General features: G+C 37.2%; 3 protein-coding genes across 3 annotated transcripts; 2 read left to right on the top strand and 1 right to left on the bottom strand.

Moving 5' to 3' along the window:
• Positions 1–4046: 4046 nt before the first annotated feature.
• On the top strand, positions 4047–5624 carry LOC111803429 (putative methyltransferase DDB_G0268948). Its single transcript, XM_023687828.1, has 2 exons — positions 4047–4216; positions 4559–5624. The coding sequence occupies exons 1-2, from the start codon at positions 4067–4069 to the stop codon at positions 5204–5206; spliced, it is 798 nt and encodes a 265-aa protein (XP_023543596.1). The 5' UTR covers positions 4047–4066; the 3' UTR covers positions 5207–5624.
• Positions 5625–7213: 1589 nt separating this feature from the next.
• On the top strand, positions 7214–10561 carry LOC111803434 (mitochondrial fission 1 protein A-like). The gene is made up of 5 exons (XM_023687836.1): positions 7214–7454; positions 7700–7838; positions 9026–9147; positions 10028–10091; positions 10193–10561. Exons 1-5 carry the CDS (start codon positions 7362–7364, stop codon positions 10273–10275), a joined length of 501 nt encoding a protein of 166 aa, XP_023543604.1. The 5' UTR covers positions 7214–7361; the 3' UTR covers positions 10276–10561.
• Positions 10562–12798: 2237 nt separating this feature from the next.
• LOC111803425 (AUGMIN subunit 1) lies at positions 12799–15268 on the bottom strand. Its single transcript, XM_023687822.1, has 6 exons — positions 14851–15268; positions 14633–14765; positions 14414–14548; positions 14209–14332; positions 13210–13347; positions 12799–13116 (listed from the first exon to the last, which is right to left on the bottom strand). Exons 1-6 carry the CDS (start codon positions 15104–15106, stop codon positions 13009–13011), a joined length of 894 nt encoding a protein of 297 aa, XP_023543590.1. The 5' UTR covers positions 15107–15268; the 3' UTR covers positions 12799–13008.
• Between the last annotated feature and the right edge of the window lie 1297 nt (positions 15269–16565).

Below are 16565 nucleotides of genomic sequence, written 5' to 3'. Positions count from 1 at the left end.
ATACACGTTTTAAAATCGTGAGACTGACCACAATATGTAACGGGATAGAGTGGCGGACAATATCTGCTCGTAGTAGGCTTGAACTGTTACAGTACAAGCCTAGTAGATCATTTTATATAATGTAGGGAAAGATTGAGCCTCGGGTCATGTTTGAAAGAAATATTTTAGAAAATGTGAGCGAGGAAATGCGTTGAAAAGAATTTGAAAGATTCAATGTTGTAAGTTAAAAGCGAATAATCAACAACAACGACTTTGATAACACATAACCCAGGTGGGAAGAATTGACAATTAGTCACATTCCCTAATACATTCTGGATATTTTAGTCTTGAGGGGTACATATATGATTTTGATGACTGGTCATATACCGTATATAGACACAACAGTAATAGAAAAAGTCTATTTAATGTAAAAACAAGTAAGAGGGGTTTGGAAGAGGCATACGATCATGGATAATAAGTCCTAGACAAGCATGATCGGAACATCCGACATGCAGCCACAAGCAACATGGACAAGCATAATCGTGACATCCGACAACCCATTAGCAAGTGTAGCTCGACGAGCCAAACCCAGGGAATATACGAGCTCACCTGGTGGAACAGGCATGCGACCATGGACAATATGTCCTAGAGAAGCATGATCGAAACATCCGACATGTGGCCACAAGCAACATGGACAAGCATAATCGTGACATCTGACAACCCATTAGCAAGTGTAGTCCGTCAAGCCAAACCCAGGAAATATGCGAGCTCGCCTAGTGGACTCATGTTTGCATGCATAGGCCATGTGTAAAGAACTACTACATTCAACCGTGCTCGGACTAAGACATGTTTTTTTTTTTTTTATTCTCATAATAAAAGTTAGGAGGATACATGTTTTTTTAAAAAGAAAATTCTCCCTTTTAAAAGAAAATATTGGATTTCCGGATATCAAATTGCATCATCATAATACATCATCATATCATTATTATAACACATCATAATATTACATAAACATACATGACATGTGCAAGGGCCACTAGACACGTGTCATTATACATAACACAAGTCTTCAACCGAGCCGATAGTAAGACCACTTACTTAGTTGGCCTTAACTAATGTTTATTTTATTTCCGAGATTGACTTGTAGAGGTACTCCACCATATTATAAATATCCACTTAATTCTTTCAATATTCATACTTCTTACATAATTGGTCGTATAAATAAAAATATATGTCTGATATAATATTATATTCATTGGGTACTAACAATTTAATTAAAATTTAATAAATTAATAGAATTAAAATTAAAATTATATTTAGAAATTAGAAAGAAAATAAATTAAAATTGAGATTTAAGTAATGATATTTTATTATTATTATTAAAAATAATAAAAATTGAACACGTGGTGTGTAGAAAGTGAGTGGAAAGAAACAAAAGAAAAATTAAAATTGAACTTCTTTCCACGCTGTCTTTGTCCCCAAGTAAGCACGTGAAGGGACTGACATATTCTCTCACGTACGCTCTTTTTTCTTTTTTTTTTAATTTAATTTAATTTTATTTTTTATTATTGTGTATCTTCCTCCTTAGGTTACGTTAAGAATGATGCTCTCGTGCCACGTTAAGAATGAGAATACACATATTCGATCCCAATTCTATTTTTCATTCTTAACATAGCATCAGAACATCATTCTTAAGATGATATTAGAGCACTGATATTGGTATTCCTAAATATCAAAATTTCCTCTTGAGTTGGGGTTTGGTATCAGTGTCAAAGTCAAACACTAACTCAATCAGTGAAGCCTTTACAATCGTCGATCATCCATCGTGATAAGTTTCATCGTGATAAGTCAATCGAGTATCACAACAACCACAACTTCCTGCTTTCAACAGCTTCTAAATCATCGTCATTGCTTCTGAATCTCAATCATTCTACTAGACCTCTACTAGACCAAGAACTGTGGTTGGCAAACTGTTCTCGATCATTCAATGTCAAGAATACGTTATAAGCATATTAAAATTTCTCACCAAGCTCAAAGGTGGCATATTCAATAATAAGTTTCATCGTGATAAACCATCGCCATTGCTTCTGCTGATGGACATTAGGTTTAGAAGCTGTTGAAAGCAGGAAGTTGTGGTTGTTGTGATACTCGATTGACTTATCACGATGGATGATCGACGGCTGTAAAGGCTTCACTGATTGAGTTAGGGTTTGACTTTGACTCAGGCACCAAACCTTAACTCGAGAGGAAATTTTGATATTTAGGAATACCAATATCAGTGCTCTCATACCATGTTAAGAATGATGCTCTGATGCCATGTTAAGAATGAGAAATAGAATTGGGTTAGAAGGTGTGTATTCTCATTGATATTCATAACCGTGAAATAGAATACAACTACCAACTAATACATACACATAAAAATATAAACTAATTAAATATTGAGAATAAAATAAAATATACTGAAAATCAAATAATAAAGGAAAGAATATTAAGACATATTCGATAACTAATATATTCTCAAAATATTATATCTCAACAGCTACTCTCGACAAACGATGATTTGATTACGAGAATATTATTTATATCGTTTTTTAGCTTCGAACTTTACCAGAGAGGAAAATAGCTTGAGCTCGATGACTAAGGTGAGAGAAGAAGAGAGAGACAATAAAGAAAAAGAAGTTCGAGGTGAAGGAGAGTCAATTCAGTAAATCAAAACCTTATTTATTTACCTGATTCAATAATAGAGATAGTGAAACTTGTCTGCGATTGAGTAAATAGCTCGACGAACGAATGGATTGGAACGAATTGAAAAATTGAGATGATTAAGGTAAGAGAGTCGATTGATGAAGACTAATGCAAGAGAATACATAATTCTTTTCTCTTTAGAAGGAATATAATTAGAGAGTGCAGGATAGACCAGTTAAGATGGAAGAGTCAACGTTGTGGAGCCTAGAGCCTGAGAAAGAAGCTCTCAAGGTAGGTTCAAGTCAAAACCATAGCGGGGGTTCTAAAGCTTAGGAGAGAAGAAAGTTTCACGGTCGTTAGATTGTATGGCAACGTGAGCCAACATAAGATTATGTTGTACTTTTTCTTTTGGGCTCCTATCAATATTTTTAATAAGTTTTTAAAAGCGCGTCTGCTATAGATTGAGAGATTTTCACACATTTGTAAATAATGTTTTGTTCCCTTTTCCAACCGACACGTGTGATCTCATCTTCTAGCACTCGTTCCTCCCTCGAATCGACGTGAGATCTCACAATCCACCTCTTTCGGGGCTTAGGGTCTTTGATGACTCTCGTTCTCCTCCCCAATCGATATGAGACCTCACAAATTCATTACAAAATAAATTAAGAATTTGAGGGGTGTTAGGATCGCACAACAACGCACACACTCGATCTAGATGAACACAAAGAACATGATAGAGAAAATGCAAGGAGAACTTTAACTAAAGGTTTTGTAATGATGACTATGTACCGTAGGAGAGAATACAGAGAATAGAGAAAGTACACTTTCAAAGCTCTCCTCATATATATATATATATATATATATATAACTATCTACTCTATATAACTTTACTTTTTTACTATATATAGCTATTTAGTGTATAACTAATAAGCCATAAATAAGTCGAAGGGGAATGAAAATTGAATAAGCAGCAGACTCCATAACTCGAGGGGAATGAATATTGAAAGAGAAGACAAAGACGGTAACTGAACCACCTCCCCTCCTTGTCTCTGTCTCCATCTCTACCCATATGATTTGTTGATATGACCTTAACATGTTAATTATGGAGCGAAAAAGGTAAAATTTAAACCCCTAATTTTGGATTTTTGTATGTAAAATTAGGTCATCCCGAATAATCCCTCCCCCAGATAAATATTGGGAGAAGAAAAGACATTAGAATGGTCAAATAAGAACAACTCTTTTAAGAAAAAGCAATATTCTAAGTCCCAATCCTTTTCATGAACTTGCATCATCATGTTCTATCACGTCACGGCTGCGCTGGGCACCAGCCCTTTTCTTCTTCCTATAAGTTGGCCACCATGGCTACCAAAATCTTCCACTCAACCACGCAACACACAAAGAAATGGCTAAGCTGTTCATAAAACAAGCCGAGCAATATGCAGCCGGAAGACCCACTTACCCAGCTAAGCTCTTCGAATACATCGCTTCCAAGACGCCCGCCCATGACCTCGTTTGGGACGTCGGCACCGGCACCGGCCAAGCTGCTCACTCCGTAAGTTCTCTTCCCATACTACGCTTGCCAATGATTCAATATTGATAAGTGAGTTAACTCGTGTCTGTTAGATATGATCATAATCGAAATATGTCGAAACAAGTAAAATAAGTAAATAAACAACCTGAGAAGGAAAGAGATTTTTTGAACCAAAAAAATTTTAAGCACTTAGGTTTTCAGTTCTCTTTATTGCTGTCCTCGGGAAAAGAGCATACATGTGTTGAAAACTACTGATTAGACAGAACACTTGTTGTATCCATTATTCTGAAGCTGCTCTATAAGTTAGTAGCTTATTCTACTGAGTCAAGTTTATTAGCTCATTAGTGTTGTTGACCATTTCAGCTTGCTGCACACTATACCACGGTTATTGCCACAGACACAAGCCCAAAACAACTCGACTTCACAACCAAACATCCCAATATTCACTACCGCCACACCCCGCCAACAATGTCCATCACTGAAGTCGAGCAGACAGTGGCACCACAAGGGTCGGTTGATTTAGTCACCATTGCACAAGCCCTCCATTGGTTCGACCTTCCATCGTTCTACAAAAACGTCCGATGGGTCTTGAAGAAGCCTCACGGCATCATCGCTGCATGGTGCTACACATTACCCGAAGTCAATAGTGCTATCGATGCAGTCCTCCGTCGCATCTACACTACAAATTTTGGACCATATTGGGAGGCACCACGTCGATTTATAGACGAAGAGTATAAAACGATCGAATTTCCTTTCGAGTCGATAGACGAAGAGGGGACGATAACCTCGTTTGCAGCCGAGAAGGAGATGAAGTTTGAGGACTACTTGACATACTTGAGGTCTTGGTCTTCATATCAGACGGCTAAAGGTTTGGGAGTGGAGCTCTTGAGCAATGAAGTGATTGAAGAGCTTGAGAAGGGTTGGAAAGAAGATGGGGATATGGAAAATGATATCAAAGTGGCTAAGTTTCCTATCCACTTGAAGATAGGGAGAGTGGGGAATAATAATTAAAAGAGTGGAAAATGATATATATAATGTAAAAATTTACATTTTTAAAAATAATTTTAAAGTATAAAAGTGGAAATGAAACTTTTTAAAATCGAGTATAATAGAAATGGAAGGAATTTGAAAAAAACAATCGGGTATTTTTCTCGATTGGTTTTAATAAACAGTGCGAGTGTTTCCCACAAATAGTTGTGTTCGACAATTTGGTATCAGAGTAAGGTTGGTGTGGGTTGTTTAATCTTTTGGAATTCTTAGTATGTTCTGTGGTTGCAGCTCTGTCTGATCTTCCACGTGAGAACTATTTCTTGAGAGTATTAGTGAGTGAGTTTCTTTGTTTCATGAGTAGTTCCTGATTCTCCAAGTTTTGTGTCAAAAAGGCTTGTTTGGTATTACTGAGTGATTGTCAATACGATGGGTGATTTTCAAATTGTTGGAGGAATTAGAAAACTCAACAACAACAACTACAACAGGTAGACAACATGCCTGATATCCTATTTATAAAAACAGAACTGGGAGGTCACTGGTGGGGAATGAAATTAAGCCGTCAGAGGAGGATCTTAATGCTGCCTATTTGTCTTGAAGACCTATTTGTCTTGAAGACCATAATCGAAGAAGAGATGCTAGAGCACATTTGGGATGACAAGACACCGAAAGAACCATGTGATACGTTTATGATATTGTTTTTAAAGAAGAATGATACGAGACTACAACTTTTAGAGAACTTGTTGTTATCAATATCACAACATGACATGACATTACTCCGTAGTTCCATAGAGTCAAGTTGATCTGTCGAAAGATTACTAAACTAGACTCGAAGTCCATCATTGGTGAAGCTCGAATGAAGAGGATCATTATTCATGGATTGCGACTAGAATATAAATTTTTTGTTATTGCTGTACAAGGATGACCTACTCAATCATCACCTGTAGAGTTCGAAATTTTTTAGCCAGCCAAGAAGTCATGACTAAGCAAATGGGAGACATCATGTTAAAGGTCGAAGAAGAAATATTCTACACAAGTGAAAGTCGGAGCACTAATAAGTCGTCTACCAAAAGTGGATACAAAAATGGTGACAAAGGAAGAAGTCACCAACGAACAACACAACCTAGGAGAACTCAAAAGAACGACAACAATAGTTTTCAAGGAAAGAGATTTGAAGGTATTCGCTATAATTGTGGGAAGAAAGGTCAATGTAGCTACTATAGTAGACAAAGTTAAAGAACCAGACGTATGAATAAGTATCACAAAATACAGCTTGGCAAAAGGCAATGAATAAATAATTAATAGCCTTGGAACAAAATCAAACCCGAGAACTCATGTCAAGACTACAAGATGTCAAACCCGTCTTTTGCAAGTGGGTTTACAAAATAAAGTGTCCCCGAGACGAATTAATCAAGAGATATAAGGTTCGACTTGTAGTTCAACGATTTTCTAAAAAATATGGACTAGGCTATGACGAAACGTTTAGTTCAGTGGCGAAGATCACTACTATACCGGTCTCGCCAGCACTTGTAGTAAGCAAAGTCTGAATCAACCAAAGGGATTTGAAAATGGGGTGGAATCATTAGTTGGTACATGCAAAGTCTGAAGAGGTCCCATTTGGGTGCAGCTCGACAAACCCTACGACATATCAAATGTACAATTGACTATGGTCTTTTATACAAAAGAAGAGATGACTGCAAGCTAGCCTGATACTGTGATGCTAAATATGAAGGAGACCATGATACCCGATAATGCAGTTGATCATCCACAGAGTTACTCAAACTGAAAAGATTATCGAATTGAGCGAAGGAGCACAATGGAGAAGACGAACGGGAAAGCTCAAATCGAACCAAAGAGCACAATAAAGAAGTCGAACAAATAAACTAGAACGAACGATGAACGAGAGAATGGTTGAGAAGATAGGGAGGGAATACAATCGTTTAAATATTATGAATTTAAAAACATGGCATTACATATTCAGCGTTAGCTATATTGAGATTGACTATTTTAATTCAGAAGAAACTGAAATATATAGAAAATAGAAAACCTTTAAATTTGATTCATAGTTATATAAACACCAAATTCAAATCTAGAACATCTCCAAATTCATTTTCTTCTTCGTTAATCATCTCTTTCGTTTCCTTTTGATCTTCTGAAATTCGTTGATTCATCGCATTTAATGGAGGCAAAGATTGGAAAAATGTTCGAGTCCGTTTCTTCGTTCTTCGGCGGTGGCGACCAAATCCCATGGTGCGATCGTGATGTTATCGTAGTGAGTTTTCTTTTATTCTCTTAAATTCTCGTTTTAAACATTACATTTTCTGTTCGATCTTCTATAATACGAAAGGAAAAACGGAGAAGAATGACTCCGATCGATGAATTTTGTCGCGCTTAGATAATAAACTTTGTAGATGAAGAAATTGGATTTTTTCCATACAAAATAGGTGTGCAATTGATCTAGGGTTTGTAGATTGAAACATAGTATTTATTTGATTTAAACTGCATATTGAATTTCAGGGGTGTGAAAGAGAAGTTGCAGAGGCCAGCGGAGGTGCCTCAGAAGAACGCAAGAATGAAAGTATCATGAGGTTATCATGGGCGCTTGTTCACTCAAGGCAATCGGAGGACATTAATCGTGGCATAGCAATGCTTGAAGGTAAATCATCTTTGACCTTGAGGTTACAGCAAAGAAAATGCATCATGCCTGTGATGATATGTGAAATCTCACATCGGTTGGAGAAGGGAACAAAACATTTCTTATAAGGGTGTGAAATCTCTTTCTAGTGGACACGTTGGGAAGCTTGAAAGGGAAACCAAAGAGAACAATATCTCTTGGGCTCTTACAAATGGTATAAGAGCCAAACACCGGGTAGTATCCCAGCTAGGACGCTGAGTCTCCAAGGGAGTGGATTGTGAGATCCCACATCGGTCGGAGAGGGGAACAAAACATTTCTTATAAGGGTGTGGAAATCTCTCCCTAGTGGACACTGTTTTAAAACCTTGAGGGGAAGCCTGAAAAGGTGCTAGCGGTAAGGTATAAACATTTTGGGCTCTTACATCATGATATTATGTGATAACAAACAGCCTGAATTCTGCAAGGAATTTCTGTAGGTGTTTTAGAAATATTCTTGAATTCCTATGAGTTTATTGAATTAGGAAGAAGGACAATATTTCTCCACTATATGTTTTGATGTCAGCTTCTTGGTTAATAAGGTCACCGTCCTTTAATTAATGGCTGTGAAACTTATAAGTAAAGTTTGTAGGGTATAAACATTCTAGGCGGCCGTTCAAAACTGGCAGCTCACAAAGGTCAATTTTCTTAGGCCATAATTGGATATGTTTTTGGTTGTTTGTTTAGTTTTTCTTCAAATGATTTGTTCTCTTGTATTTTGTGGGACTCATTATGGCCCAGATGAAGAAGGAGCAGTATTTCTATATGTGGTTATTAATCCGTGAGCTCGGAAACGAGAACTCGAACTCAAACTTGAACACCACGAGCAGGATTTCTATATGGGTTATTAATTTGTGAACTCGGAAACAAGAACTTGAACTCAAGCTCGAATGCCATGAGCAGTATTTCTATATGTGGTTATTAATTTGTGAAAGTCGGAAACGAGAACTCAAACTCGAACTCGAATGCCATAATCATCTTGTCGTTAAATTTGATTATAAATTAGCTTAGACCTTAAATGGGAGAAGGTACTTTCCATTTGAAGCTACTTTCATCTTGTTTGCTCTGTTCTGAACATTCTCAAGCATAGTTAAGCAAGTTGAACCATTTTTCTCAAAGCTTCTTATTTGTATGGTCGAGTTTTTAAAGTTGGATTAGTATGTGATTTGCAGCTTCCTTAACCAATACTAGGACGCCTTTGCAACAGAGGGAGAAACTTTATTTGTTGGCTGTTGGATATTACAGAAATGCTGAATATGTAAGGAGTCGGCAGCTTTTAGAAAAATGTTTACAGGTTTGTTCGAGTACTTTACTTTTACAGCTTGTATAGAACAATGTTATGTTTCTAAACCTTGTGAGATGGTGGTATTCTGCTAGCTACAATGTTCATTGGTGGCATCACACATCATTGCACAAATGCTTCATCTTGTAATTTGGTTGTTTGAATTATGCATTTCCTTTCTGAACCTTACTTACAAGTGCAACCATGATCTGCATGACTCATAAAACGTATTCAAAGATTTTGATGAATGAAGGAGTGATCCTAGCCATGATGTCGAGGATTGTTGGGAGGGAGTCTCACATTGGCTAATTTAGTGGAAGATCATGGGTTTATAAGGGAGGAATACATCTCCGTTGGTATGAGGCCTTTCGAGGAAGCACAAAGTAAAGTCACGAGAGCTTAGGCTCAAAGTGGACAATATCATACCATTGTGGAGTCGTGATTCCTAATATGCTATCAAAACCATCCCCTTAGTTTAGCCATGTCAATAGAATCCTCAAGTGTCGAACAAAGAAATTGCTAGCCTCGAAGGTGTAGTCAAAAGTGAATCATGTGTCGAACAAAGGGTGTACTTTGCTCGAGGTCTCCAGAGAAAAGAGTCGAGTCTCGATTAAGGGGAGGCTGTTCGAGGGCTACATAGACCTTAGGGGAGGCTCTATGGTGTACTTTGTTCAAGGGGAGGATTGTTGGGAGGGAGTCCCTCATTGGCTAATTTAGGGAATGACCATGGGTTTATAAGCGAGGAATACATCGCATTGGTATGAGGCCTTTTGGGGAAGTTCAAAGTAAAGCCATGAGAGCTTATGCTCAAAGTAGACAATATCATATCATTGTGGAGAGTCGTGATTACTAACCGTTAATTGTATATAATTAATTTCTTGGGTTTTTGTAGATTGCACCTGATTGGAGGCAGGCCTCAGCACTTAAAAAGACTGTAGAAGATCAAATTGCAAAAGGTACAATGAGATCCAGATTCTAGAACACCTTTTCTTTAACCTTTTTTATCGTGTCGAATCGTATCCTTAACGAATTTGGTTCACGGTATGTCGATGTGCAGATGGAGTTATTGGTATTGGCATTGCAGCTACAGCAGTGGGGCTTATAGCTGCCGGGATCGCAGCAGCAGCGAGTCGACGATGATATATCTATTGATTCACACCAGAATATATGCACAATTCAAGCTCTCTTCTCAAGAATGGCTGTCTGATGTTTCCAGTTTGAGCATGAGAAGAATGTTCAACAAAACCAAGAAGTTGAAATCAAATTCCTCGTATAGTTCTGCGTTATAAGCATTTCAAATTCTAATACTAGGAATCATATATCTTCATATGTTTATTCTATTTTCTTTTGTATGAAAAATATATCTGTTTGTATACTTTATGTTACCTTCTATTCTTGTCCACTTTCTCGAGAAGTATATACTTTCGACCCAAAGATTTAAGGTTGGAATACTTGCATTTCATAGTGAACTAATTGTCCATTTATCAAGAGTAAGACATTAATTATTATTTTAAAACTCGATCGCTTGAGCCTATTCATATAACTATTCACGAAACTATGTGATACTTTAACAAGAATACAAGGAGTTGTGCTACACGGTGGTCTATTTAAACCACGACAAGCTAATTGTTTCCCTTTATTTAGTTGGTGGGAAAAAAAATACAAAAACTCGAGATAAATAGTAATGATACCAGCCTTTCCCACTCAAAATTTCAATTTTCATTCACTTTTGAGAATATGTTATGTCTACTCCTTCAATTATCGGTTGAAGAGGGGAACGAAACATTCTTTATATGAGTATAAAAACCTCTCCCTAAGACGCGTTCTAAAATCATGAGGTTAGCAATAATGGGCTAAAGTGCTTTTGTAACGACCTAGATCCACCGCTAGCAGATATTGTCCTCTCTAGGCTTTCCCTTACGGGCTTTCGACAATATTACTAGTGGTGAGTTTGGATGGTTACAAATAGAAGCGAACAATATGTACTAATGGTAGGCTTGAGCTATTACAAGTAGAAAAGAAATTTTAACCTCAACAAGTTAGCTACCTAAGGATAGATTGACCACCATGTTAGTACGAGTAGCATATACATAGGTAAAGAACGTTACCTAGCTTTATATTAAAGTGAGAGGTTACTAGCCCTCTCGAATAGGCTAGGTTATTTTATATCGCCTTTAGGCATGAATTCTGATACCTTAGAGAGATTCCCCATCCATAATTAAATTCCGATAAAGAAATTTCCCACTTTTTTTTTTTTAACGTTTTTTATCGTTTTGTTATTGACTACAAATTAAATATTAAAAGAATATTTATATTTATTGGTAAGTTAGAAATTTAGACCAAATGAATATGGTAGATTTTTTAAATTTATTTTTAAGCATTAATACAATACAAATATGAGTAATTTTTTGAGTTAAATGTAGGAATTCAAAAGATTAACAAATATGGTTATTACTTTCTTACAAAATATAGGGATTGGTTGAATCAAGGTCATATGCTCCATAATTTATTTGAATCTATAATAAATAATACATATAACTACAAGTCCCACAGTTACATAATTACACGTGCCATTTTTCCGTTCTCTACCAATCATAATTTTCTCGACTAAGCTTCGTTGTTGCATTTTTATCTAGTCTATATCTGATATCATAGGAGCAAGAAATTCAAACTTTTGATCTTTTGGTCAAAAATATAAATTTTATGTCAGTTCAGTTATGTTTATGTTATATGGTTTAAACTATCTGAAATGTGTGTAAATCGACACGATGCTTTAAAGATCCAAAAGAATACGCAACCATGTATAATCTTTTGCTGTCTCCCTCTGGTCCTTCCTCATCTCCCCAATCTAAAACAACAACCCAAACTTACTCTGTATTCATCAAAACATCTCCTCTGATATCAGAACTCCCACCTGAAACAATACCCTCATTTTACCCCAAAACTTCACCATTAATCTCCTCATTTGGGTCTCTACATTTACACCCAAATTAGCTTCCTTTTGATTCACTGGATCCAAATTGAGTTGCCTTACAGATATGAAGGGGGCTATAAGTTGTGGAATGCGTTCCGGATTCGTTGAGAATGATGTGAGGCGCATGAGAGCGCGGGAGTGGAGGAAGAGCACGAGTGTGAGGACACAATTACATTGGATTAGTCGAGCACGAGCACGAGCACGAGGAAGTGAGCAAGGAAGAGCATGAGCATGAAGGCACTATTGTATTTTCACTGGATGCTAACACAAGCAAAAGGTTATACATCCATCTTATCAAAATCTAGCTCAAATGCCATTTCAGCCGTGAATTCGAGTCATCTGGAAGAAACACTCACTCAAAGCTTGAATGGAATTCATTAGTTATACAAGCAAGAAGCAATAGTGTCATAAGTACAGCAAATGAAAGAAATAAAACTTTCCAGTTCAATTATGATTCAATCATAGAGGTGGGAGATCTCTCGTCGCTTGTGGAGGAGAACGAAACATCTTTTATAAAGATGTGCAAACTCTCCCTAGCAGACGCGTTTTAAAAACCTTGAGGGGAAGCCCGAAAGGGAAAACCCAAAAGAACAATATCTATTAACGGTAGGCTTGAACCGTTACAAGAGCCATAGCAATCATAATTTTCTTTTAACCAATCATTGTTAACCAAGTTCTTCAAATCTATGTACCATTCTAAAAAACAAAAGAAACTATATTCATAACAAGGAAGTCAAGTTCCTAATGTCATAATGTTACAAAATATACTCAGTTGCCAGCATTCGAAACATGCATAATCCTCAATATTGACTATACACCTTTCTTCACTATCATCTACTAAAATTAACGCACAAACAACACAACAATTTACCGACAAGGTTAAGGCTGTCCAAGCGAAGCTAGTGCGTCGTGGTGAGCGCGGAATGAAGCACATCTTCAAGATACTTTTCAGCTGCTGCATACTGTCTTTTCTTATCCTCAATTGCTAAAGCAGCCAAAGCTTTATCCTGTAATTAAGGCAAAAATGCGAAGTTTAATCCTTTTATTTTCTCTTTTGGTGAAGTTAAAGGTTAAAAACAATTGGCAGTGGGGAGAATTACAGGGGGCAGATCTTGGTAGCTCCTTAAAGTATCAAGGATGGGCTTTGTTTTCTTCTCCAACTCTTTCCTGTGCTCAGCCATTTCAACCAGTACCCCATGGCTAATATCTGGTGAGTAACCCACACGGTTAAGCATTGCCTGTCACATAAAATACTTCATCAAATCACATGTTCAAATCTCCATTTTGAATGAGATAAGCCTTTAGAATACGTCCTAAAGTATTGTGAACTTGCAGTTTTGAAGAAGAAACGTGATTTTTCGTATTTTTCGTATTTTTCCATGCCAATATAATTCATGAATGGAGTTCAGGTTCATCAACTTCACCATCAAATTAATAATATACAACATATCTATGCTCCAAAACATTTTTTTACCGACTTGGGCATCAAGGGCACTCCATTCCTTGCATGTAACATGTGCCCACAAATATGCAAGGAAGCTTTACCCACTTAAGGATTAAGGATGGAGCTCTAACAAGTCCATGTTTCGACGAACTTTGGCACAAATGTCAAGACAAACTCTGGAAAGGGTGAACTTTCAGTTTCAAAACCCCCTGAAGACATCCTAAAGATGATAGCCCTCTCAACCCACTCATAGGACTGGTTCACCACTTGAAGGTCTCAATTCACTCCTGACCTTCCGTAGAATTATTGATCGGCTTGACTATAGAACCCGGCATTGATAGCACTACTGCCATTAAGAACCCGGCCTCGGGCATTGGGGACCAGGCCCAGGTTTTGGCTTTTGCGAACTTTGGGTCTCTAGCCCTCCAAACCCTCCAAAGCTCAGCCTTGGAAGACAAGCACGGTTTTAATTTAACAAGTTTTCTATTGAAGGGTTTCAACCCAAGACTTGGAGGATATCTCCAAACATCCCTATCACCAAGCCACACATTGGATTCTATGCTAGGAAAAACTTATATCCAGATGCACAACAATCTCTAAACTTCATAAACCCGTTTATTCTAACAAGTAGCAAAACAAAAAGAACAAGTAGTACCTTGTAGTTTGCACACTGCTGCATGTACTGCCTCTCCTTGGCAGCCATTACAGCCAAATTTGTCTTCCAATTATCCATTTGAGATTCACATGGAGCTACATCATCTTCTAGCTGTGCTAGTGTTCTGCCGAGTTCATGGCAAAGTGACTAGGATTTTAAGAACCACAGAAATTCTCTGAGAAAGAAATTTCACCAAAAAACTAACCTCTTCAAATATGTCAGTCTTGCAATTGCCTTTCGAGTATGATCAAGAAGAACTTTAGAATCCTTTTCCACCTTCGTCCTCTTCTCCTCAACACTAATTTTCCTCAAAGTGATATCACCCATTGCAACCAGAAAGCTACATTTAACATTCTCTCAATCAAACACTCCACAGACAACAACAAATACACCAAACGTATAGAAAAATTAGGGGTTTCCTTACCTACTGAGCTCAGTATCCCTAATGTTCAATAAATTCGCCACATTCGCAAGAACCTGCGCCGATGAAACCACATTGGAGGGCAAATTCTCCTGCGCCATCCCCACGCTCTCCAAAATCTCCCTGATCCTCGCCGCTAGAGCTCCAAAAAAACAAATCAATCAAAAGAAACAAAACCCTTAAAGATTTCACCAAACGAAAGCTCAAAGATAAACCCTAACCTTGGGCGCGGTACTCGGCGGCCTTGAGGCGGAAGTCTTTGGCAAGAATCTCAGCAGCGCGTGTCTTGGCTTGCGAAAGCGTGCAGAGATTATGCAAATGAGAGACGCTTCGAGGCGTGTATTCAAAATCGGGAACTTCTTTACCAGCCCTCCCAAATTCGGATCCCAACCACTCCTTCACTTCGGCGATTCGACTGGTTGGATCTGATCCCAATTTCGAATCGGAATCCCCCGCCTGTGAAATCATATCGCTCATACTTGATCGAAAAATGGGATGATTTATGATCCCTTTGTTGAGAGAAAATTAAAAAATGGGAGCCGGAGATTGCAGTGGAAGAGATCGGTGACGGCTTTCGAATATCCCGTTGGATCTGCAGGCGACGATTGCACTGAAAATAAATTTCCCTCTAATTTTCGAACGAAATTGATGAAACTAGCCTATAACAAAAATTAAAATAATAATAAAAAAAAAACTTGTTTTTGATGGGTGAAATGACCATGTTACCCTTTTATTACAAAACATTACCATTGGAGCTTAAAGCTTATGGCTTTATCAAGGTTTAAAGCTTCCATTATCTTGATCTTTGGCGAACTTAAAAGTGCAAAAATGAATAAACGTTTACATAAAATAGATTTGTATTGAAGGAGATAAGACCAAAATACGATCGTAGTGAACGTTCAATTGCACACTACGATCGTAGGATCGTAAGAGATCAAATTGTACGATTCTATCTAGAGTTATACAATACAATTTTAGGATGTTCAAATTGAGCTACCATTCACCCTATAATCTATACGACTAAAAAGGGAATAAGGATGTACCCACGTACGTTAGTAAATTGCTTCAAATGCAAGTGATCAAGTAGCCCTGGTAGGCCATAAAGTCCTATATGCTACTATGGATATCGAGAGTGGTAGTGTCGAAGGAAAATTTCATCACTACGAAATCATAGTGTTGGTATGAACGTGAAAAAAAAAGTGATTTAGGCATACTACAGAGAAATTTTACAAGCTAAAGAACAACTACAGGTGTTAAACATATGAGGTGATTTGAAGGTGTCACAATAATGATTAAAGTTTCTTAGGCTTGTATGGACGTGGATTGTGATACGAGATGTCCAAAGTACGACTTACATTTATGTAATCATGAATTTATATTGAGTAGATTCGGAGATACGTGATGATGAAAGTATAGTAATTGTTTCCAAGCCAATTAGTTGTTATACCTTTGATGATGAAAGTATAAGAATTCGGACCGGGACCAAAACGTCAATAAACAGGTCAATAGTCAATTTAGACTTTTCTCAAATTTTACTTGAAGAAATCAGTTGAGATCTATATGAACCCCCGGCTAAGTAAGATTAAGGCAAGAACTGAAAGTTAAGGACCTAAATCGGGTATTTTGCTCGGGATTAAAATGACTTTAAAATAACATACTAAATGGACTCCAATACTCATGAAACTTTAATAGACGGTTTAATATAACATGATAAGGTTATACATGAAATTGGTGGTTATTGGATTACGTTAATGGGCTAAACTAAGGATATGTGTAAAATGACCAAAATGCCCCTATAGCTACACTTTTTTGATCAAAGTGACTTCTAAATGTCATAAAGTTTATAAGGAGACTTATTTCATGGTTTAAAGAATTTAGGCAAAGTTTCAAGGCCATTGAAATATGTTAAGAACTTAAAACCAGATTTGGGTAACAA

Source organism: Cucurbita pepo, chromosome LG10 (genome assembly GCF_002806865.2).
Source record: "Cucurbita pepo subsp. pepo cultivar mu-cu-16 chromosome LG10, ASM280686v2, whole genome shotgun sequence".
Lineage (NCBI taxonomy): Eukaryota > Viridiplantae > Streptophyta > Magnoliopsida > Cucurbitales > Cucurbitaceae > Cucurbita > Cucurbita pepo.
The sequence above is the reverse complement of the archived record's forward strand: the minus strand, read 5'-3'. Positions and strand labels throughout refer to the sequence as shown.